General features: G+C 42.4%; 1 protein-coding gene across 2 annotated transcripts in view; it reads left to right on the top strand.

Moving 5' to 3' along the window:
* The window catches only part of LOC106589308 (dual specificity protein phosphatase 3), a 53,897-nt gene that overhangs the window by 7,262 nt on the left and 20,417 nt on the right, over positions 1-26,218 (top strand). The window contains exons 2-3 of one of the 2 annotated variants that reach the window (XM_082970395.1): positions 9,228-9,460; positions 13,482-21,436. In XM_082970395.1, the coding sequence (XP_082826521.1) occupies positions 9,228-9,460; positions 13,482-13,723 (475 nt within the window). In that variant the 3' untranslated portion in view covers positions 13,724-21,436. Of the gene's footprint in view, positions 1-9,227; positions 9,461-13,481; positions 21,437-26,218 lie in introns of those variants that run through there. The other variant, XM_014179104.3, reaches the window with a different exon arrangement.

Below are 26,218 nucleotides of genomic sequence, written 5' to 3'. Positions count from 1 at the left end.
CCATTCTTAAAATCAATACACAAGTATATATTTTTAAACCTGCATATTTAGTTAATATTGCCTGCTAACATGAATTTCTTTTAACTAGGGAAAATGTGTCACTTCTCTTGCAACAGAGTCGGGGTATATGCAGCAGTTTGGGCCGCCTGGCTCGTTGCGAACTGTGAAGACTTTCTTCCTAACAAAGACAGCCGACTTCGCCAAACGGGGGATGATTTAACAAAAGCGCATTTGCGAAAAAAGCACAATCGTTGCACGACTGTACCTAACCATAAACATCAATGCCTTTCTTAAAATCAATACACAGAAGTATAGATTTTTAAACCTGCATATTTAGCTACAAGAAATCCAGGTTAGCGGGCAATATTAACCAGGTGAAATTGTCATTTCTCTTGCGTTCATTGCACGCAGAGTCAGGGTATATGCAACAGTTTGGGCCGCCTGGCTCATTGCAAACTAATTTGCCAGAATTTTATGTAATTATGACATAACATTGAAGGTTGTGCAATGTAACAGGAATATTTAGACTTAGGGATGCCACCCGTTAGATAAAATACGGAACGGTTCCGTATTTCACTGAAAGGAAAAAACTTTTGTTTTCGAGATGATAGTTTCCGGATTCGACCATATTAATGGCCAAAGGCTCGTATTTCTGTGTGTTATTATGTTATAATTAAGTCTATGATTTGATAGAGCAGTCTGACTGAGCGGTAGTAGGCACCAGCAGGTTCGTAAGCATTCATTCAAACAGCACTTTCATGCGTTTTGCCAGCAGCTCTTCGCTGTGCTTCAAGCATTGCGCTGTTTATGACTTCAAGCCTATCAACTCCCAAGATTAGGCTTGTGTAACCGATGTGAAATGGCTAGCTAGTTAGCGGGTGCGCGCTAATAGCGTTTCAAACGTCACTCGCTCTGAGACTTGGAGTAGTTGTTCCCCTTGCTCTGCATGGGTAACGCTGCTTCGAGGGTGGCTGTTGTCGATGTGTTCCTGGTTCGAGCCCAGGTAGGAGCGAGCAGAGGGACGGAAGCTATACTGTTACACTGGCAATACTAAAGTGCCTATAAGAACATCCAATAGTCAAAGGTATATGAAATACAAATCATATAGAGAAATAGTCCTATAATTCCTATAATAACTACAACCTAAAACTTCTTACCTGGGAATATTGAAGATTCATGTTAAAAGGAACCACCAGCTTTCATATGTTCTGAGCAAGGAACTTAAACGTTAGCTTTCTTACATATTGCACTTTTACTTTCTTCTCCAACACTTTGTTTTTCCATTATTTTATCCAAATTGAATATGTTTCATTATTTGAGGCTAAATTGATTTTATTGATGTATTAAGTTAAAATAAGTGTTTATTCAGTATTGTAATTGTCATTATTAGAAATAAAAATAAAAAAAATTGGCCGAATTAATCGGTATCGGCTTTTTTTGGGTTCTGCAATAATCGCTATCGGCGTTAAAATCATAATCGGTCGACCTCTAGTGTGTATATAGTACCTCGACTAACCCGTGCCCCTGCACATTGACTCTTACCCGGTACCCCCTGTATATAGCCTCGCTGTTGTTATTTTACTGCTGCTCTTTAATTATTAGTTACTTATTTTTGTTTTTTTTCTTAACTGCAATGTCGGTTAAGGGCTTGTAAGGTCCGCACCTCTTGTATTCAGAGCATGTGACAAATTAGATTTGAATAGGCGAAGTATGAATGTTGGCCAAAGATTATAGGGTCCCCTAGGAAACACTGACCAACACTTTGTTTCCTGGTTCCTACCCTGTCAAATGAACTCCTCCCTGGCATTTTCTTTTGTTGCCATGTCAAACACTGTATTCAAAGTGCCCACTATTATATTCTAAATATAGAATGAGAATAATAATTATTTCCATGACTCTTAACAGTTCATCCAAGTGTTCTTCTAAATCTCAAGTCAAATCACAATTGTAACATTTTGATAAAAAATAAGGCCTAGATTTCTTTTGCTCCTATTGTGCAGCCCTACGTGTCAGTGTGGAAATGATCTCAAATGAGTGGAGGAAATGCAGATTTTTTTTGGGGGGGGGGGTTGACTTGAACACTAAGAAACAATCAGAATGAAGAAAGACTCATTGAAATCACTTAGAATGTATGTGTTGCCTCCCTAGGGTCACGCACTACTCATAAAGCAAATATGGAACTTATTGTTCAAAAACATAAAATATTGTGAAAAATACTGATATTTTGTCCATGGGGACTGGTTGTAGCATAATGAATGAATGGCGGGAAACAACGCAATTCCACATTTTAGAAAATACATTCTCAGTATGGGTGAGCCTAGCATGTTGATATTTGTTGCCTACTGCATACATTTTTACTAAACAGTACGTTCTAAATCAGGGCTATTCAATTCCGCTCCTGGAGGGTCGAAACACACTATTTTGAAACCGTTGTGGTGATGTGTTGGAATTATTGCAGTCGTGTTCCTTTTCAACATCTCGGTGAGAAAATACAGATGGCTACGACAGGTGGTCATCTATCAACATATACAGTGCCTTCAGAAATTGTTCACAACCCTTGAGTTTTTCAACATTTTGTAACAAAGAAGGGTTAAAATGGATTTAATTGTCAATTTGCTGACAACCTACACACAATAGTCTCAAATTGGGGGGGGGAAAAACACGTCTTGATTTGGATAAGTGTTTTCAATGTATGTTTTAGGAGTGGACAGGTAGTCGTTGATGCAGAGAGAAGAGTAAGATCAGGGTTGAGGGATATCTGGGACAGAAGACCTAGAAGTGGTGGACCAAGAAATGCAAAGAAATGAGGGACACGAAGATGACTATTGGGAGACTACTCATGCACTTTTGGGTGGGGGAATTGTCATATTGTTGTCTTTCATTCATCCAGGTGATCCTGTTTTTTGGGGGGTCCACCACCTGTACCTTTTTTTTGTAATACAGTTTCAAACCTCCCGCTCTACTATCTTCAGATAGTCTTTAGGAAGTGCTACTACTTTCATGATGAATAGTAATTATGTTTTATTTTAATTGTAGGGGAGATTAGTATAATTATTCTTACAGAAATTAGGGCAGTATACGTTAGACATGTCAACTTAGATTTTGAAAATACTGTCTGTTTATCCTGGCTGGTCGAACACTCCCTGAATTATACGTTTACTACACGTCTCAGTGACCGGATTCAAGACAAGCTCATTACACAAACTTAAGGCGTGAGTCACTCTCAAACCACACAATCCATGGAAGCCATGACGTAAGGTGTACTAAAATGCTTTTATCGACACCCGCTCAGTCTTTAATATAAAGTGCTGGGCAGCCCCTGGATGACGGCACACTTTGGTTCTTTGTAAGGGCTTGTTTTAATAATGCATGGGCTGGGACTGCACAGAGGAGGACTGAGTGGAGGACAGGGCAGGTAAATGGAGGGCCTGAAGGCACTAGCCATGCACCGAGTTCAGCCTGTGCATGCACCTATATGCGCGCACACATACAAACACAAGCGGGTATGCATGCACTGGTGTACGAACACATTCAGACGCATAGATGCTTTATTTGTACACTTTGGTGCTTACAGGCACGTCCTCTGAAACATGTACTGTACACATGCTCAAAGTTACACATTCATCCTCACCCCTTTACACAAAGGCTTTGTCTTTACAAGAGAAATGTGACTGGATTCGCGAGAATATACCGAGCCTCAGAGGGAATAGTGAGAGCGAAGTAGATGGCAGGGAGATGGAGAGGAGTAGACACAGGAAAGAAAGGGAGGAGAGCGAAGGGTCGCTATATCGGGTTATGTGAGCAGATCTGAGCGGCTGAGCCTCATGTACTCAAGCCATCGCTCCATCACCTCAGAGTAGACTTGGCCAGACAGATGGGCAACCTCATCCCCCTAGTCATAAACTAAGATGGTGGCAGACTGGATCTTTATTAGTTAGCCCTGCAGTGGGAGACAGTGCAGGCATGTTGACCCTCTGTCCCAGGGGACCCATCCAGAGTTACTCAGCCTCTCCATGCCCCTGCCTGGAGCCTGATGATATGCTCATCCGACTGCAGAGCACTCTGGGATGAGATGATAAAGCCCCCAGAGCATAGTAAATACAGTAAACGGGACCTGCATTCAATGAAAGAGCTCTGAGACAGGATTGTGTCGGCACAGATCTGGGGAAGGGTACCAAAAAATGCAGCGTTGAAGGTCCCCAAGAATACATCGGCCTCCAACATTCTTAAGTGGAAAAAGTTTGGAACCACCAAGACTCATTCTAGAGCTGGCCAAACTGAGCAATCTGGGGAGAAGGGCCTTGGTCAGTGAGGTGACCAATAACCCGATGGTCACTCTGACAGAGCTCCAGAGTTCCTCTGTGGAGATGGGAGAACCTTCCAGAAGTACAACCATATCTGCAGCACTCTACCAATCAGGCCTTTTATGGTAAAGTGGCCAGACAGAAGCCACTCCTCAGTAAAAGGCACATGATGGCCCGCTTGGAGTTTGCCAAAAGGCACGTGAAGGATTTTCAGACCATGAGAAACTAGATTCTCTGGTCTGATGAAACCAAGATTGAACTCTTTGGCCTGAAAGTCAAGCGTCATGTCTGGAGGAAACCTGGCACTATCCCTATGGTGAAGCATGGTGGTGTAGCATCATGCTTTTGAAAACCTGCTCCAGAGCGCTCAGGACCTCAGACTGGGGCAAAGGTTCACCTTCCAACAAGTCTCTGAATGTCCTTGAGTGGCCCAGCCAGAGCCTGGGCTTGAACCCGATCGAACATCTCTGGAGAAACATGAAAATAGCTGTGCAACTATGCTCTCCATTCAACCTGAAGGGAAGAATGGGAGAAACTCCCCAAATACAGGTGTGCCAAGCTCGTAGCATCATAACCAATAAGACTTGAGGCTGTAATCATTGTCAAAGGTGCTTCAACAAAGTAGTGAGTAAAGGGTCTGAATACTTCAGTAAATGTGATATTTCATATTTATTTTAAGTACAGTTACTAAAAATTCTGAATCTGTTATTGCTTTGTCATTATGGGGGTATTGTTTGCAGATTGAGTGGTGGGAACTATTGAATCCTGTCGTGGAATTATTGTAATCAAAAGGAGACTTTTACATTTCTTCAAAACAAGTAAATGTTTTTAATTTCTACACTAATGGAGCTTGTCAATGAGGTCCCCCCCCCCCCCTCGTAGGTGATTCGTTGAGCACACCGACAAAAGATACCATGGCCTTATATAGCAAAGATACACCCCCTTCAGTCTACATGACAAACAACAGATGTATGGAATGAGTCACAAGGTTAAGATTCGTATGAAAGATACTTACAATTCACAGCAGACAGTATCTGCTGTAAAAACTGTTCTCATTGCGTAGAAACCAGTGTCTGTCCCCGAGCCATCTCTCCCTTGTACCTTTTTAATAGAACAAACATTAACTCATGCTCTGGGACGCGGTATCACCCAAAGGCATCGTCTTCCTTCTGTCAGTGTTAAATCTCCCAGAGGTCCACTTTTAGTTCACACAGACACAATAGAGTTATAAGAACCCTCTTCTGTTGCATGAAACAACCATTTGATGCAGTTACAGTATTATAACAATGAACAATGTTGCAATTTTGCTCTCACAATCCCATTTTAGAATAAGGCTGTAATGTAACAAAATGTGGAAAAAGTCTAGGTCTGAGTACTTTCCGAATGCACTGTACAATAAAGCATTCCATGCGTCATCTCATTTGCAGACTTATGTAAGAGCCTACTATTTGTAATGTGATGAGTAGATGGCCATAACTCCATCACTGTTCGCAAAAAATATCGTTAAATGCATTGCGAAAGGCCAATAGTGTAGAGGCCTTGGCGATAGTCAGATACGTTACTTATTTCTTTGCATGAAATGTGTTTTCCCTCACGCAATACTACTACGCTATATGACTTTTTTTATTTGACAAATTACAGGGTAGCATACTCTACTGACACTCGGATCAATAAAAACTATGTTGTCCATATAATAGGCCTACGAGAAGGGGAGACTCAAATAAGAGGACATGATTGTCCAAAAACAAACTTAAGTGTTACTGACCCAACAATAATAGAGTGAATGAGCGTACTCACCGGGGATATGGCCGATGCTCTCCGCTGGTGCCAATAAGATGGGTAATAGGGCTACTGTTCCCTCAATTAATTTGAGAATTTAGATTAATAATTTCTTTCTCTTCTCTTTACAGCGTTGGCCATTTTCTTTCCAATCTATGTTTTCCCGCGATTTTTATTTTTTATATTGCGATATTCCTGGCTAGACCTCTACTTTTCACTGACAGTTGCAACTCAACAAGCACCTATTTGGTATTTGCAGCGCGTGCTGCCTTTCCAAATGTAGGTAATACAATCAAAAATTATTTAAGGCTAGGGAAGCTAATCAACCTCTGTCCAAATCATGCTTTAGCAGCCTATTTTGAATGATTGTATTTCTGTCTAGGCTAATTAGGCCATCTAATTTTGGCAATTTAATTCAAGCCTTATTGACGCTCTGAGCCAATCTTCACTGCTCAAAAAAATAAAGGGAACACTTAAACAACACATCCTAGATCTGAATGAAAGAAATAATCTTATTAAATACTTTTTTCTTTACATAGTTGAATGTGCTGACAACAAAATCACACAAAATTAATCAATGGAAATCCAATTTATCAACCCATGGAGGTCTGGATTTGGAGTCACACTCAAAATTAAAGTGGAAAACCACACTACAGGCTGATCCAACTTTGATGTAATGTCCTTAAAACAAATCAAAATGACACTCAGTAGTGTGTGTGTGGCCTCCACGTGCCTGTATGACCTCCCTACAACGCCTGGGCATGCTCCTGATGAGGTGGCGGATGGTCTCCTGAGGGATCTCCTCCCAAACCTGGACTAAAACATCCGCCAACTCCTGGACAGTCTGTGGTGCAACGTGGCGTTGGTGGATGGAGCGAGACATGATGTCCCAGATGTGCTCAATTGGATTCAGGTCTGGGGAACGGGCGGGCCAGTCCATAGCATCAATGCCTTCCTCTTGCAGGAATTGCTGACACACTCCAGCCACATGAGGTCTAGCATTGTCTTGCATTAGGAGGAACCCAGGGCCAACCGCACCAGCATATGGTCTCACAAGGGGTCTGAGGATCTCATCTCGGTACCTGATGGCAGTCAGGCTACCTCTGGCGAGCACATGGAGGGCTGTGCGGGCCCCCAAAGAAATGCCACCCCACACCATGACTGACCCACCGCCAAACCGGTCATGCTGGAGGATGTTGCAGGCAGCAGAACCTTCTCCACGGCGTCTCCAGACTCTGTCACGTCTGTCACATGTGCTCAGTGTGAACCTGCTTTCATCTGTGAAGAGCACAGGGTGCCAGTGGCGAATTTGCCAATCTTGGTGTTCTCTCGCAAATGCCAAATGTCCTGCACGGTGTTGGGCTGTAAGCACAACCCCCGCCTGTGGACGTCGGGCCCTCATACCACCCTCATGGAGTCTGTTTCTGACCGTTTGAGCAGACACATGCACATTTGTGGCCTGCTGGAGGTCATTTTGCAGGGCTCTGGCAGTGCTCCTCCTGCTCCTCCTTGCACAAAGGTGGAGGTTGCGGTCCTGCTGCTGGGTTGTTGCCCTCCTACGGCCTCCTCCACGTCTCCTGATGTACTGGCCTGTCTCCTGGTAGCGCCTCCATGCTCTGGACACTACGCTGACAGACACAGCAAACCTTCTTGGCACAGCTCGCATTGATGTGCCATCCTGGATGAGCTGCACTACCTGAGCCACTTGTGTGGGTTGTAGACTCCGTCTCATGCTACCACTAGAGTGAAAGCACCGCCAGCATTCAAAAGTGACCAAAACATCAGCCAGGAAGCATAGGAACTGAGAAGTGGTCTGTGGTCACCACCTGCAGAACCACTCCTTTATTGGGGCTGTCTTGCTAATTGCCTATAATTTCCACCTGTTGTCTATTCCATTTGCACAACAGCATGTGAAATTTGTCAATCAGTGTTGCTTCCTAAGTGGACAGTTTGATTTCACAGAAGTGTGATTTGACTTGGAGTTACATTGTGTTGTTTAAGTGTTCCCTTTATTTTTTTGAGCAGTGTACAATCCCCCATAGCAAAGTTTGGTGGCACCACTTTTAGACAGTGGATATGTCTGCCTATGTTAGTGGTCCCCCAGGGGACAGGGGAGTGTTCAGAGCCCAGTGCCATGCAGACCAGTGTTTCCATTAGTCGGTAATAGCGTGCTTTTGGCTGTAAATTTTGTTGTTGAAAAGTCGATTTTTAATAAAATTGCCACCGGTCAATTGTGAGGGAGAAGAAGAAAAGGATTCATATATATAGATCTATCTATCTATCCCGATTCTGGGACAATAGAGCCCAACAGATAATTTCATATGAATAGGCTACATAATTTATATTATGTAGCCTATTCATATGAAATTATCTGTTGGGCTCTATTGTCCCAGAATCGGTTTGGGCTATTTCTTTCTCAACAAGCTGACATTTCCACTTCACAATAACAGCACTAATAGTTGACCGGGGCAGCTCTGTTAGGGCAGAAATTTGACATACTGACTTGTTGGCAAGGTGGCATCCTATGACGGTGCCACGTTGAAAGTCACTGAGCTCTTCTGTAAGGCCATTTTACTGCCAATATTTGTCTATGGAAATTGCATGGCTGTGTGCTCGATTACGGGTGTGGCTGAAATAGCCGTCACCTAATTTGAAGGCCTGTCCACATACTTTTGTGTATATACAGTGTAGGTTTAAGACTGGGCAAGATGGAGTGGCCTATGTTTGGTGCGATAATCGACAAGCAGGAAGCGCATCCAACACATCACATTTTCACAATGATGCTCTGAGAGTGCATTGGGTACTCAGAACATTTAGGGTGACCAGCAGGTGAGGCTTTGAGACGGTGTTACGACAATAGCTTGAATAGCATGTCTGGGACAACTTTGTCAGAACTGCTAGAACCTGGTATTGTTGAACCATGTACTGTGTGTTTAGTTTGACAGCAACTGTAAAGTAGGTCTCGCAGTTGCTTTTTTGCTGTATCTACCCTTGAGTAGCTACTCAACAAAGCTGATTAGAGTGATTATGGAAGCCTTCAATATAACTTTATTGAAGTGTTCCAAATTAATGTACTCGGGTGTTCCCCGTGCTTAATCAATGTCTACCTCATAAACCATAGAAATATCTATTTCTATCCCACAGGTTCGTGGGCCAGAATCTGATGCGTCTGCAGAAGCTGGGTGTGACCCACATCCTGAATGTGGCGGAAGGCAACTCCTTCATGCACGTCAACACCAATGCAGATTTTTACGCTGGCTCGGGCATCACCTACCATGGCATCCAAGCCAATGACAAGCCACAGTTCAACCTCAGTAACTTTTTTGAGGAGGGGGCGGACTTTATTGAGAAGGCTCTGGCACACAACAATGGCAAAGGTGAGTCTGACCACTCTGGGTTCTCTTTTACCTTATTCATAGGTGACTATTGTGTATTTAAACCATTTCACCATGTATTATATAAGCAAATACCTGATTTCTATACTATAAAATAGTGGCAACTGCCTCTTATACAGTGCCTTCAAAGTATTCATACACCATATGCCACATTCTGTTGTTACAGCCTGAATTCAAAATGTATTAAATAAATCTCACCCATCTTCACACAGTACCCCATAATGACAAATTGGAAACATGTTTTTTTGCAAATTTCTTGAAAGAGGTTAAGGTTATAAACAGATCTAATTTACACAAGTGTTCAATACTTTGTATAATAACTAGTGATGCACCGATATGACTTTGTTTGGCTGATACCGATATCTAATATTTTCCTTGCCAAAAAAAAACGATACCGATATTTACAATTTTTGCGACCTTCTAAGCATTCTAGTACAGTTAAATAGTTAACACCCATACGGACGCAGCGGTCTAATGCACTGCATCTCGGTGTTTGCTGACTTTTTTTGTACAGCTTTGACAGTGCTACTGTATCTTTTATGACACGCAAAGACCCAAACGGAGTTCCATAGTATGTATGTAAGCATGTATGTCGTGAAGCTGATAGCAGTGGCGCTATTACTGTGTAACTCCGGTAGGGCAACATCGGAAAAATAGCGCACCGGTGCCCGACCAGTCGGCGAAAGCCAACATCACCCACGACAAGCGGTTGATTGTCAAGGGCAATGAATTCTATTATCTTGGCTTTAATGGATTTCGCCTTTTGTGTTGTCTCGCTGAAATGTTCTTACTCTTTCAAATGACTGCTCAACTTGTTGACTGCTTGATCCACACAGCAGACATTGTGGGCTAGGTTAGGATGCTGTGTTGCACGTGTAGCGTAACATTTTACGTGGCGTCATTACATCGTGTACCTACGTTTATCTAGGTATGCACATCGGTTTTTAACATCGGCGTTAAACTAGACATCGGGCCGATATCGATGTTGGCATTTTTAGCTAATATCAGCTGTGAGTCTTTCTGGGTAAGTCTCTAAGAGCTTTGCACACCTGGATTACACAATCCATAGTACTTGTCAATATTTTCAAAATTCCAAGTTTGTTGTTCATTGTTACACAACCATATTCAAGTCTTGCCATAGGTTTGAAAATCTATTATAATTTAATAAAAAATATATATTTAAAAAAAATTATTGTTGTCAAAACTGTAACTCAGCTTCTCAGGAACATTCACTGTCTTTTTGGTAAGCAACTTCAATGTAGATTTGGCCATGTGTGTTCTGTTATTGTCCTGCTAAAAGGTGAATTAATCTCCCAGTGCCTGGTGAAAAGCAGACTAAGGCAGGTTTTCCTCTAGGATTTTGCATGGAAAATCTCCCCAGTCCTTAATGATTACAAGCATACCCATAACATGATGCAACCACTATGCTTTGAAAATATGGATAGTGGTACTCCGTAAGTGGCATCTAGTGGGCAAAGCTTGGTACTTTCTCACAAATGTTACGCTAAATAATGCATGCGACTTCAAATGGCTCTCTTCTCTGAACAGGGGAAAAAACATCACCAGATTCACAGGAAATGCATTACAAAGGATGAAGCTGCAATACTCCAAGCAGCAGCTCCATACTATTTGTCAAACATGGAGAACTGATACTGTTTACTGGTTTCCAATTTTTGGTGCAATTATTTTGCTTCATTTCTCAGATCTAATGACATTTCAACAAAATGTTTCAGGAATGCTGATCTTATGTTTCTAACAAATGATTTTAGAGCAATCTGAGATGATGGATGTCAGTCCTCTTTCTTGTGCTTTTTGAGGTTGAATGACTCCTCAGTAATATCCTCTGCTATCAATAGTTTGTTCCCCTTGGTAAAAACTGTAAACAGACCTTTGTTTCTCCAAGTCCAAGTTATGAGAAGAGGAGTAACAGCAACTGTCCTTCAGGGCACAGGATCTAACACGTTTAATGATGGAATAGACACTGAGTATACAAAATGTCACTTGTTAAATCCACTTTAATCAGTGTAGATGAAGGGGGGGTTACAGAAGGATGTTTAAGCCTCGAGACATGGATTGTGTTGTGTGTGGCCATTCAGAGGGTGAATGGGCAAGAAACAGATTTAAGTGCTTTTGAACGGGGTACGGTGGTAGTTGCGAGGCGTGCCGGTTTGTGTCTATAACTGTAACGCTGCTGGGTTTTTCATTCTCAACAGTTTCCCGTGAGTGTCAAGAATAGTCCACCGCCCAAAAGACATCCAGCCAAGTTGACACAACTCTGGGAAGTATTGCAGTCAACATGGGCCAGCATCCCTGTGGAACGCCTTTGACACCTTGTAGAGTCCATGCCCTGACGAATTGAGTCTGTTCCGAGGGTAAAGGGGAGTGCAAATCAATATTAGGAAGGTGTTCCTAATGTTTTGTATAATCCGTGTACGTCATCATACCACGGCTTAACAAAGTGGAGATGGAATCTCCTTTAAACTGTTTCTCAGGCTAGTCCTATTCCACCTTGCTGTATCAGCTGATGTTTTGGTCAGTTAAATTTGAGTACATTCTGCTGGTGATAGATCTGTTGTACCAAACCCCACACATTATTCCATAGAGAGTAAACAGACACCACTTTGCCACAAGTTATTTTTCCTTTCCTCTGTGTTCCAAAGGTAAAACATGCTTAGAAGATGCTACTTAAAGAGGACCATTTGATGTACAGTACCAGGACACTGAAACATATTGCGTTGAACAGCACATTGATTGCGTTTGATAGTACTGTAAGACGTACTCTTTGAAATGTCTGATTTGTATCAGATCACCAACACAAAACAAATGGAAATCTATCAAGGAAGCAAACAAGAAAAGATCAAAGGAGTCCCATCACTTCAACCAAAACCCTCTAATTCATAACAGCCATCTGTAGACAGAAAGAACAAGAACGGCCATCTATCTCTGACCACGCCTCTGGCTCCTTTCTCCTCTCCTCTCCCAAATCTTACTGGTGTGTTGAGATACCCTGGGTGCCCATTTCATTGGAGCCCTGAACACTGTTTTGTGGCATGGATTTAATGGAAGCTTTGACACAGCGGCGCAATTACAAATCATCTTAATTCTCAGCCAATTAGGTGGCAGCTGCATCGCCACCCCAGTAAATCACAGTGTACTACAGTAGAGGAGGTGGAAGAGAAAGAGGTGGTGGACATCTTTCCAACGAGACACACAATGCCGTAACACCAGCCCCTTCCTGATGGATAAAGTGTCCTGCTATAACCCACCGAGGCTTGATCAGTGACATTTTGTGACCACCGTGCAGAGCTGTGGAAAGGTCAGCGTTGGAGCTTGTGCATGTGACTCGTCAGCCGGGTTGCTCAAGTGGACTGTGGGAAGCGGCGAGGTGTATGTAATGAGCTGCTACAGTCAGCCATGCGTTGATCGGCTGGCGGCATCGGGTTTTGAACACGCTGCACAACCGGCAGCTCTGAACCGAGCACAAGCAGATCAACTTCTCAGTGAAGTCGGCATGGTGAATTCCTCCCGGGCGAGTAGGTAGGTTGGTTTTTAACGAACGTATGCGTTGAGGATGATACGCATAACCTACATATCCAGGTGTGCACACTGCTCTGATGAGGCTAGGGCAGTAGGTAGGTACAGTGAAGATGGTTGACATTGACTTGTCTGCCGCAGAGGTCAGGCCCTAGATTTGCATCTCCCTGGCTGAGATGCTTCGCCAGGCGAGGTTATATTTGGAGCATCTGTTCCCTCCCTCCTATTATCACTGTACCTCAGTCTTCCCTCTTTTTCCTTTTACTTCAGTCGCCGTCTTCGTCAGAATCCTAATGACATAAATGCTCTCCTTTTTTTTTGCCCATTCCTTTAAGACCACAGATCTGACAGGATTTGATGGGTGCAAGCAGTATAGTGAAACCCTATCCAGTCCTCTCAACTGTCAGTGTCATGAAGGAAAAGAATTGGGACATAGCCCTAAGTGTCTGTCTGTGTCTCTGTCCATCAGGGAAGGTGTACGTTCACTGCCGAGAGGGCTACAGCCGCTCGCCCACCATTGTCATTGCTTACCTCATGCTGCGCCACAAACTGGACGCCCGGGTGGCGGTCGCCACAGTGAGGCTCAAGAGAGAGATCGGCCCCAATGACGGCTTTCTGCGCCAGCTGTGCCAACTCAACGAGAAGCTGGCGAAGGAGGGAAAGTTGAATGGGGTGATGCCAGTCGTGGTGGCCAAGTTGAAGACCAAATAAGGGAGCAAGAGAGCGTGACCCAACGCCTTCTATAGGTCTCTGCTCCCTTAAGAGCCAACCGGACTCAATCCACCCTGACCAGAAACGCATCACTCAGACACACATGCACACACGTACATCCACAACCTGTAACATGCATGCATATACATACAGTGCTGTGAAAGTATTTGCCCCCTTTCTAAATTTCTCTACTTTTGCCTATTTAAAAATAATAATAATTATTATAATTATTTTTATATGGAATATTAGCAGAGCTTCAGCCAAAACCTAATATTAGATAAAGGGAACCGGAGTGAACAAATACCACAATTACCATACTTATTTCATAAACAGTTATGCAACACCCAATGCACCTGTGTGGAAAAAGTAATTGCCCCCTTTCCCCCTAGGACTTACCCTCTGCAGGTACTAGCCTGCTCGGGCTTACCTTCCGTGACTTACCATATATCATAAATCTACGATCGGTCGTAATACAATGGGACAACTGAATATGCTCAGGCTTTCTAGGTCCGTATCCTATAATTGGTTCAGCCTACGACTCATCTCGACAAGATGTCAGAATGAGTGATAACAGGTATAGGAACTGTGCCTACCTTGTTTTTGGTGCCGGCTCCTGTTTCACTGATTCGGACTCTCTATTTGGACTTTAAATCATGGTTGACCCTGCTCGTAGCGCCAGCTGTTAGGCTCTAAAAGAGAGTAAAGCTCAAACCAAGTTTATTCACCCACTAATCCACAGCTAGCCACCCTTATCAGTGACCACAACCATATGATTGCCTTTTCCCTTACTTAGTAACATTCCAAGTCCCTGGCTCTTATCCAACCTCCATTGACCCTACCATGTACATTCCTCCTACATATACCCATTAACTTCTGTTGTAGCATTAACAGACGGATGGCCTGACGTTCTCCTGTAGAACCTCATGCCAACGGTCAAGCATGGTGGTGGTAATGTGATGGTTTAGGGACGCTTTGCTGCCTCAGGACCTGGACGACTTGCCTTTTTTAATAGAGGGAACCATGATTTCTACTTGAATATCACACCATCCATCTGTAAGCTGAAGCACAGCTGGGTCAAGCAGCAAGACAATGATCCAAAACACACAATCAAGTCTATATAAAAATGTCTAAAAAGCAACATCTGAACTTTTGCAATGAATGGCCTAGTCAACATCCAGACCTAATCCCAATTGAGACGTTGTGGCAGGACTTGAAATGAGCAGTTCATGCTTAAACTCACAAATGTCGCTGAGTTAAAGCAGTTCTGCATGCAAGAGTGGGTCAAAATTCCTCCACAGTGACGTGAGAGACTGATCAACAACTACAGGAAGCATTTGGTTGCACACATTTCCGCTAAAGGTGGCACCACCAGTTATTGAGTGTAAGGGTGCAACACAAGGGCATTGGATGTTGCATAACTTTGTTTTGAAATAAATAAAATGTGTATAATTTATTAGTATACTCACGTTCCCTTTTATCTAATATTAGGTTTTGATTGAAGATCTGATAACGTTCCGTATCAAAAATAGGCAAACATTTTGAAAATCAAAAAGGGGGCAAATACTTGTTCACAGCACTACATGCATGCATACATGTTGACAGTCACACACTAACACTCTCCCTCTCTCTCTTTGACACACACTGTATCTGTCATGCTGCTGTCCTCTTCGTCTGCCGGTGTCCTTGGGTACATCTGTCCAACAGCGGGGGAGTTATGATAGGCAGAGGAGAGATGGAAGCCTTCTAACCATGGCTCAGTGCTTTAACGTATATTCTGTCACCCATCTTCTCTCTCTATATTCCAATAACATACATGCCACTGCTAGTACATACAGCGCCAAAGTTCTCCCAGTGTGAGGTTTTGACCTGACCAATGAAGCATTCCCTAGACCATAGGTTTAGAATACTGGACAGCTCTCCCTGTGTGCCACTTTTGGAGCTCTGAGGTACGAATAATAGATTATAGCACAATATCTCCATAGTATCCCACTGCCAGGGCTGTCTGACTACAATGACGTCATGACACCAACACAATTATCCCTGACCAGTCTGGAATGTTTTGACACACTGGTTTATTTGGTCTAGTCCAGTGGTTCCCAAACTTTTTATAGTCCCGTACCCCTTCAAACGTTCAACCTCCAGCTGCGTACCACCTCTAGCACCAGGGTCAGCGCACTCTCAAATGTTGTTTTTTGCCATCATTGTAAGCCTGCCACACACACACACTATATGATACATTTATTAAACATAAAAATGAGGGTGAGTTTTTGTCACAACCCGGCTCGTGGGAAGTGAGAAAGAGCTCTTTTAGGACCAGGGCAATAATAATTAATAATAATAATTTTGCTCTTTATTTAACCATCTTACATATAAAACCATATTTGTTAATGGAAAATGGTGAATAACTCACCACAGGTTAATGAGAAGGGTGTGCTTGAAAGGATGCACATAACTCTGCAATGTTGGGTTGTATTGGAGAGAGTCTGTCTTAAAACCTTTTCCACACACAGTCTGTATTTAGTTTTCATGCTAGTGAGGGCCGAGAATTCACTCTCACATAGGTACATGGTTGCATAGGGCATCAGTGTCTTAACAGCGGGATTTGCCAAGGCAGGATACTCTGAGCGCAGCCCAATCCAGAAATCTGGCAGTGGCTTTTGATTTTAAATTCAATTTTCACAGAACCGCTTGTTGCAATTTTGAGGCTCTTGTTCAGATATCGGTAAGTAGACTGGAGGCAGGGCATGAAAGGGATAACGAATCCAGTTTATCAGTTTTGGAAAAGCGTAATTGAGCACCCAACTCAGGTGCTTCGCTATTTCACATTTGACATTGTCCGTAGCTTGAGTTCATTTGCACACAAACAAATCATACAATGATGGAAAGACCAGTGTGTTGTCCTTGTTAATGCAGACAGAGAAGAGCTCCAACTTCTTAATCATAGCCTCGATTTTTGTCCCGCACATTGAATAAAGTTGCGGAGAGTCCCTGTAATCCTAGATTGAGGCGAGTGGGAATAAAATTGTCCAGATAGGCCAGTCTTGAGAAACTCGTCATCATGCAAGCGGTCAGACTGAAAATTATGGTCAGTAAAAACTTTATGCTCGTCTCTCAATTAAAACAAAACGTGTCAATACTTTGCCCCTTGATATCCAGCACACTTCTGTATGTTGTAAAAGTGTTACATGATCGCTGCCCATATCATTGCATAGTGCAGAAAATACAATAGAGTTCAGGGGCCTTGCTTTAACATGGTTAACCATTTTCACTGTAGTGTCCAAAACATCTTTCAAGCTGTCAGGCATTCCTTTAGCAGCAAGAGTCTCTCGGTGGATGCTGCAGTGTACCCAAGTGGCGTCGGGAGCAACTACTTGCACGCGCGTTACCACTCCACTATGTCTCCCTGTCATGGCTTTTGCGCCATCAGTACAGATACCAACACATCTTTACGACCAAAGTCCATTTGATGTCACAAAGCTGTCCAGTACTTTAAAAATATCCTCTCCTGTTGTCCTGGTTTCCAGTGGTTTGCAGAAGAGGATGTCTTCTTTAATTGACCCCCCCCATAAATGTAACCAACCTATACCAGGAGCTGTGCCAGGCCTGCCACATCTGACTCATCCAGCTGTAACGCACAGAATTCACTGGCTTGTATGCGAAGCAGCAATTGTTTCAAAACATCTGCTGCCATGTCACTGATGTGTTGTGACAGTGTTGTTTGATGAAAGCATTGACTGTAGTTCTTTTGGGTGGCCTTTTCCCCCCAGCATTGCCCCAGCCATATCTGTGGCAGCAGGAAGAATTAAGTCCTCCACAATAGTATGGGGCTTGCCTGTCCTAGCCACTCGGTAGCTCACCATATACGACGCTTCTAGCCCCTTCTTATTAATGGTATCTGTTGCTTTTATAAGTCTTACTACTCGAAAGTCGTCTTAATCCTTGTTCCAAAAACTCCTGTGGGTTACTTTTCAAATTGGCATGTTTTGTTTCTAAATGTCTGCGCAAGAGTAAAGGTTTCATTGAGTTGAGTACTTTTGCACATATAATGCACTGTGGCTAAGAAAAGGCACTACTCCCAATATAAGTGAACCCCAAATCAATGTAGTTCTCATCATATTTGCACCTCTTCGATGGTCTAACATCCCTGTCTGTTCGGTGCTTTCCCGGGTAAGTGGGCAGTAGCTCTTCGGCTGCATCAGATTCACAATTGTCAGTGTCCATGCTAGCTGGGCTAACAACAAATGTAGAATTACTGATGCTAGCATTGGATGTGCTCGTGGAAGCAGAACAACTTCTGTTGTCGACAGGTGCAGGTGTAGTACTGCTGGTAGTAGAAGTACTGCCGGTAGAGCTGGTATGTGTCTATGGACACTGGCCTTTTTAGAATGAGCAGCAGCTACGTTTGGCTACATACGGAATGAGCAGCAGCTACGTTTGGCTACATACGGGCCGTTAGTGGAATTCCCTCAACTGTTAATTATTTGACTAGGCTACCTGTATTTGACATTATTTCGCTGAACGCTAGATGGTTTAATTGTATTTTTGTAGCTGCATTGGAAAATATAAATGTACTTTTTTTAAATGTGAATCACATTTTTATTTGGCGTACCCTCGACGGCATTGTGCTTACGTGCACCCTAGTTTGGGAATACCTGGTCTAGACTTCCTGATTGGGTGTGACAGCCAAGCACTCTGCCATCACACCAGGAAGGGACAAATGTAGTGTTGGCTAGATTAATTTGGTATATCAACAAATCATTCCATTAAGACCTGAAAGGTGGCTCCCCAAGATGTCAGCCAAAGGAATACGCACTTACCGTGCCAGAGTTACCGCCTACTAATTCCATAATACACATCCGTTCTGTCCGTCCCATAGATCTACAGTTCCACTGTCGATCAATGTCACTCACAGCAATTCCAATTGGCCCTTACATGTCCACTGCCTTGCACCAAAATATGTGTATGCTAATGTTATGCCTCTTTTGGCTTAATATGCACATAATGAGGTGAAATCCCAAGGCCTTCGTTTGTCTCTGTTAGTACATTGCCTACCATCCTATTAGAGTATATTGTATGATCGAATCCAAGATATAAACGTCAGAACTTATTATATCTGGTGTTGCACATAGAGTTGTACATCAACTGAGATGAATTGTGGTAGGCTTTTCTGAAACAATTACGTCGGAATCAATGGGAAGAAAAATGCTCCACAGGTGAGCTCACTAGACATCTAGCCTTAGGGGGGGTGGGGTCACCGCTCAGATATCCGGTGTTGTCTTTTGACTTCATCTTAAAGTGAAAGACAGACATTGGATCCAACCCCACTAACATGGACAGAGTCCTAATAACTGGCATCACTCCATTTTGGACATGATGCACTAAAGAGGGTTCTAGAACAGTTTATTCACCCAGTTCTTCCCATGTGTCAAATCAGATAACGCTCACCATAGAGGCCTACTGACTTATTGGTGCGTCCATGGATGGAAGGAATAGAAGTGGGATTAGTTCTCTCTCTGGCTGAGAAAATGAACTCTGAAAACGCAACCTGCTCATACAGCACTTTCTATGTCTCCTTTTTAATATAATATTAATCATGTGTATATACATATTTAAGCAATGTGTCTATAATGTGTAGGTATCATTAGTACATGTGTTTAGTTGTTATACTGTGTCATTACTGTAGCTCTATAAATGAATTACCCCATAAATTCAACATTTACACACTTGGCATTCTTATGTCAGCATTTAGATTCAATCCTCCCACCACTAACTCCTCTACATTTCTCTTATATTCCAATATCTGTATTTTAAAAGATGCTTTCATGCATTTTTCTATCTGTTTAGTTGGGGATATAAGATGGTGCGATATACATGGAGGGATTTGGAGATCTATTTTGATTAGTATCGATTCTGTGACTCATGGTGCTAACTAATAGGATGTTCTTTAACTCTGATGCTCTATGCTCTGACCCCAAGTTGCCTCATAACACCATCATTCACGCATCACGCACTACCATTCATAACCGCCACCAGCGCAAAATAGTTTTTCTAATGAATCCATATTAAAACAAAATGATAGTCCAGACATGTCTAACATTCCTGTATGATCTGAAGACTTAGGATTTATACAACCTAACCTACTGTAGTTACTGAGACCCTTTTGCCATCAATGCAAACATACAGTGTGCCAAGATGTTCTGTTCCAAGCAAGCTACAGTAGCTGGTTACAATGTAAAAGACTGGCTTGGTAACAGGAAAGGAGTGTTGTCTATCTTGTTCTAATAGGCCTATTTCTATCAGGTCCATAAGTCTGTTTTCCTACTGAACAACAATAGGCAACAAGACACTATTAGATACTGTATTGATGACCAATTTTAAAGGTTGTTATTCAACCCATTGGGAGAATTTCTGGCTATTGGTCTAAGATGAGGGTAAAAAAAAATAATAATTCAGCATTATCTGCCTACAGTTTACAGATTTTTAGTACCCATTTTTACCACAAGTTAGTTTAAATGGTTAACTTTATAACAAACAAGGGGTTGTAAAATACATTGAACCAGCTCCATAGGTCAGCATCAAACACACCCTTCTGTTAGTGTTGAAGGATAAACACTGCCCCCTGCTGTTTCAAATGATTCCAGTGGTTTTTGCACAACTTATTCAGTTAATGAATGCCATTAAGATGACACTTATTTGCAAATTATCATTGGTCCTTGTTTTCTGCTGTCTATTATACAGTTGTACGTATTGTGCACTGACCTGGGACTATTGTTCTTGTCTGTTTTGAATAAAGTGTGCCATGAAATGTAATTTATGTGCTGTATAGTCACTCTTGAATATAATATACAATTGAATGATTAATGTAACATCTCTGTGCTTATGGTTTTGCTATGTGATGTGTTAATAATGTGATGTTACTCTACTGTATATTACTATATGAGGGATATGTAAGTCACAGTAATTGCGCTCTGGCTCTTGTGAGTCACTGGATTTTACAATCACAAAAGGCATTTAATCAGCCCTATGGTAATATATCATTGTGTACCAGTATGCTGTTTCTAGTTATTTCTCTGTACTAATAAATGCTGTTGTTTTTGTATTCTTATAAACGGTTAATATTCTGGCACCCACCCTTTCCTAAGTCACCCTTCACTTTCACTGAAGGTCTTTCATGTTTCCAGCCCCGTCTGATTTACCTTGGGTTTTCAGACAGACCTAAATGTCACTTGACTTTTCCCTACTCCACGTTGCAATCGGTGACATCAGTGCCCCCTCCATTCCGTTCAGGCATTATGAAGTAGTAGGAGATTTGGTACAAATGGCCCCACACTGCCTGGCTTCCACACCCCAGTTATCCTCTCACGTTCTCACAACGTTACATTCGTGTCCTTATTCTTGTCACTGAGGATTACCACTATCAAAAATATAGTTTTTTGGGGTTAATTTCCTTTTCATACTAGCGGTTAGCGGGCACTGCCTGGAGAAGGAACAGGAAACTCATCACAGGAAATGCATCATGACAGTAATGACACAGAATCCCACCCAAAAGCCTTACACTGAAGATGTACTTTCTTCACACCGTTTGGAAGGACAGCACCCTTGCAGATGGAGATGACTGCTTGTTGAAGTGCACTTGAGTTTGAATTGCAATGTTATTTTTCTGACCTTTTTTAAAGTGTTTTTATGTTGAACAATAAATGGCTAAAATGTTAACCTTTGTTTTGGTGGATGGCAATTTTTTTCAGCTTGCGTGTATGATACCGTATTTTTGGTAACACTTTACTTGACACTTAGCGTTATGACACCGTCACAGCCATGTCATAACCGTTGACAACTTGTCATATGATCATGACACGATATGATCATGACCTTTTTGACGCATTGTTATTTTTATGGCTGGTTATGACTCCATAAGTGTTAACAAACAACCTACCAGACAAGGCAAAAACATTCCATTCTGTTCCACAATATGTCAACAGTAATTTTTATGTTGTATAACGTTTTCTGATTATTGACCTTATTAAATGATAATTGTAGTTGCGCACACATTGTCAGACATGCACCTACCCCAATGCTCCTTTGCTGATTGGGATGATTTCAGGAGCAGGACAAGAGCCCCTCTTTTTGACTAATGACTGAAATAAGGGCATGTACATGATAAGCCTGTCTTATATGGTTATGATGTTCATAGTGTTTTTTTTATTAGTCAAAGTGAAGTGGCACAGGATGGTCCCAATGCTTCATGACAGTGTCATAAAGTGTGTTTTCTGCAAGTTATTAAGAATATGATTTAACAACATGACTACAGAATTCACAATGGATTTAAGAAACATTAAAACAAAAGGAAAGGTGGGTTTTGACACTGTGTGCCATAATCGGCCATAAAATAAAGTGATCTGTCACATGTAAATATATTTGTCATGACAGTGTTATGACCATATTATGACAGGTTGTCGGCTGGGACTGACGAGCCTAGGTGTCAAGGAGTGTTACCATATTGTTTTCTCCACAAACTAATCTGTCATTTAGCTTGATCTGTGACAGATACAGCACATATTTAGATATTCCATGCCTCTATTTCATGTTTTGCTCTGTTGTGTTTGACATTGGCCTCATCAATTACCCTGTAAACATGGTATAACATAATTTATTAGCCTAGCCATCATTGTAAAATACTCTAATAACCCATAATTCCACGATTTCCTGGTAGAGCGCATCCAAGCAGATCCATGCATGAGAAGGACACATGTTTTATGTGGAGCTGTGTTGCTTGCATGACAATATTCTAATACTGGAGCATTTTCTATCTTAAGCTGCAAGCTATCCCTTCCTTTGTCTTGATGGGCTGTTGTTTACCACAGAGGAGAAGAATGCATTTAGGAAAAACAGAGCACACAATAGTCCCAAATCACAAGAGTATACAGAAGAGAAGGCCATGACCATCCACGGTCAAAGGCCTGCCTGGCCGGAACAGAGACTTCAATCAAACCAAGCTGTACAAAACTTGAAGGCCATGTGAAAATACTGTTCAAATTAAGTGATACGAGATTTTGAAGGACATGACAAAATGTTGAAAGAAGTGCTTACCTGAGAGCTACTTCAGAATATTTGATGTCTTTAGCCTTAAAACAGAAAGCGGATTCCTCCCACTGGGCACACAGCCTGTCTCATAGATAAAAGGCCACAAGTTGAATTTCCAATGTGGTTTCACTATGCGTTCAACCATCTAAAAACACAACCAAATTCCAATAGAAAAACAAAGTCACATTTTTGGTTTAGTTGTCACCCAAATGTCTGTCACTGCATCTTCAACCATTTAAAAGCACAGCAACGTTCAAATGGGAATACAATGTCAGATATTTAGAATACTGTGTTATCACTATGCTTCATCTAATAGCAGAACCAAATGACCTGGATTGCAGTTGAGATTACATTTAAATGTACATGGTGCAAATGATCAATGCCGTTCGAGATTCTGCACCTCTTCTAGAGTGAGTAAAATGGTCAGAGTGAGGTGTTCACTCATTTGTGTCTTGAAGTAGCTAGCAAGCTAGCCAACTTTAGCCAGTTCGCTTGAGTGCTTGACTGCCGTTGTGGGGTCAGAACGCTCGGATCTACCCTACCCCTCCGCCAGACGTCCAGTCTGCGCTCTGAACGCTCAGAGAGAGTGAAACGCTGTAAATTTACGAACAGACAATCTGACAACGCTCTGAATTTGCGAACGCCCAGAGCATACTCTGGCACTCCAGTTTGAATTTATGAACACATCCTATAAATCAGTGGCACAGATGGAACTATCCAAGCAGAAGATGCATCTCCTTCAAAAGTTTATATTTGGTTGCGTTGACAACCGAACTCAATTCAATATCACTAAATATCATTACATTTGAAATCAACCAGAGCTTGAAACCCTAGGCCTATTGTAGCGTCTCTATTATTGAATTCTGGGTTGAATTGAAACAATAGCCGTTGATGACTTTGCACATGTTATATAGGCCTGAATGATAAGGTATGGTCACATTTCATTTGCTCTGTTAAACCTACCATTTGGAAGGACTTTGATAGCAACAGTGGATCTATTTCGTTTTTAAGTGGAGATCTCTCAATCATTCTCACGATAGCACATTGGTAATAGTCAGTGGCAAATATCATAGCTGGGCTTGGTAAAAACCCCGGATGGGAGACTAAATGAAAGCTGTAGATCGATCAATTTCTCCAGTAGGAGTTGCTGCCCAACCTATTTACATTTTTGGGGGATAGTGGACATAACGTTGAAGATCTGCCGTCGTTTCAAAGGTACAAATTCAACATATTTTATACAAGGTTTGTCTATGTTGAAATTTGGTTTCCATGATGACATCATCCTGTGGTTGAAATTTCACCCTCAAAACAACAGTTGATGACTTTTTTTCAAATCCAATCTATTTTCCACTTAGATTCCACGTCATAGTACGTTGACAAAATATATTGACCAAATATGTTGAAACAACGTTGATTCAACCAGTTTGTGCCCGGTGGGCTCACTCTAACCCTGTGTATATCCGCAGTAATGTAGTGATACTTATCAGGCCTGTATCTCTGACACATTTGACAGGAGGGATACTACCTTAATGCATTACTGTACTCGCTCAGTCTGCACTCCACGCTTCAGCACAATGAACTTTTGACTGGCATTGAAAACATTGGGCTGTATTTCACTGTTGCAACAGCTGCGATACAGATTTCTACTGGGGAGTCCTTTGTGATCATCTCCCTGTCAATCAAATCCTCAAAGGTGACACAAACACAGCTCCCCACATTGGTCATGGTAGATTTACCTGGCTACCCCTCCACATCGCTCCGGCCAACTGATGTTTCTTTTCCACGATGAGTCTGGATTTTCCTCCCTCCCCGACGATTTCTAGAATGAGAACCCATTCTGACAGTTCTGATTGGTCCAAGAAACAGATGGGTTGAGCCTGAGCCAGCCTACATGATGACGTTATCAGCTTTGATACTCTGATCGGTTAGATTTGTTAAGAGACGATCCAACCGCTGATGAATTTGTTTTGTACAACGCCCCTTATTTTGAGGTCATGCAAACGACTTCTAGGATGGAAGTTTCAGACTGAATGTATGTAGCAATCAATAGAGCAGCGGAATTAAATTCAGGGTGAGTCGTCAGGCAAGCGTCAGATAAGACTGGTGGGTGAGGTGACACCATAGAGATGGATAGAGATCTTTACTTTGAAAAAACTATTTTTGCATGGACAGTGCAATTGAGGGTTTCCACCATTTTGATGTAGTCAACTGGGTGGGACTTCGGATGGGTTAAGGAAGGATGGAGATGGCCTCAATGACACTGCCCGTGCTCTCAAAGACGCCATAATGGGACAAATACAAAGATGAGTCGTCTAACCAAGTCTATGGGTGACACTGATCCAATGTCACATCTTCTCTGTATTCTATCTCCTGAATGGCATTGTATCACCTGACCATTAGATGGAGACACACTCCTCTGGAGAGCCTGGTTGAAATCTCGCTCTTGCTCTCTCTCTTTCTCTCTCTCTCTCACTCACTCTCTCTCTCTCCTTTTCACACATCGAGCCAGCAGCCACGTCTCCCTGATTTGATCTAAATGCTCTTTTAGGTTTTGCAACGTTGAAGTGACACACACCTGGCCCGGGGATGGACCCGCTCAAACAGCATGTGTCCACGAGGATTATTGAAAAGGCCCGATACTGATTCTGCATTGACTCCCTTCTCTCACCACGGCCCCTTGCACTTTGCAATTACTGTAGCCCAGCTGTAACGCTCCGCAGGGGCACCCGAGATCCAGGGGTCTCCTCCCTGCCTTTTCATATCCAGGGCCCCTGCCGGAGAAGCGGGCGGGGGAGCAGAGGTCAGACACTAGCAGGAGGAAAGTGGAAGGATTATGTGTTGGATGTAGCAGGCTATGGGTCCCTAGATCTCTGTGGCTCAGTGTTAATCCAGGATCGCTGTATCCGGAATCTCATCAGTAATCGAGCTAGGCTTAGCATGATGAAGTGTAATTTACTTCAGCTATCTGCAGCTAGTGGTATTCTCAGATAGACACTTCCTACGCTGTGTTGTGGTGATGGCAGAGGATCCAAGGCGGACATCTTGCAAAGGGATATGTAGCACAGTTGGAAGTGAGAATGGCCTCATTCCTTCGCTATATTAGGGAAACAGTCAGATGCTCTGAGGATGTGTCAGAATGCTGGAAGAGAGAGACTTGTCTTCCTGTAATCTGAGTGATGTCAACAAAACCAGTCTCTCCTACAGAGCTGTCATTACATCAGCGACAACACAGTGCATGACCCAGCATGTGTTGAAACTAGCACTCAAGTTTTATGGGGATATTTATTAGCTTAGGAAGGAGATGCTTCAGTGGTGTAGTATACTAGTCATATGTAAAGCAGATATTATCGGTTTCAACCCAAGACTATTATCAATGTGTCTCCCGTAATTCCACCAAATAAAGTTGTCAGATGT

The sequence above is a fragment of the Salmo salar genome, chromosome 28, assembly GCF_965601325.2.
Source record: "Salmo salar chromosome 28, fSalSal1, whole genome shotgun sequence".
Taxonomy (NCBI): Eukaryota; Metazoa; Chordata; class Actinopteri; order Salmoniformes; family Salmonidae; genus Salmo; species Salmo salar.
Note: the sequence above shows the minus strand (reverse complement) of the source record. Positions and strands in the feature narration are given on the sequence as shown.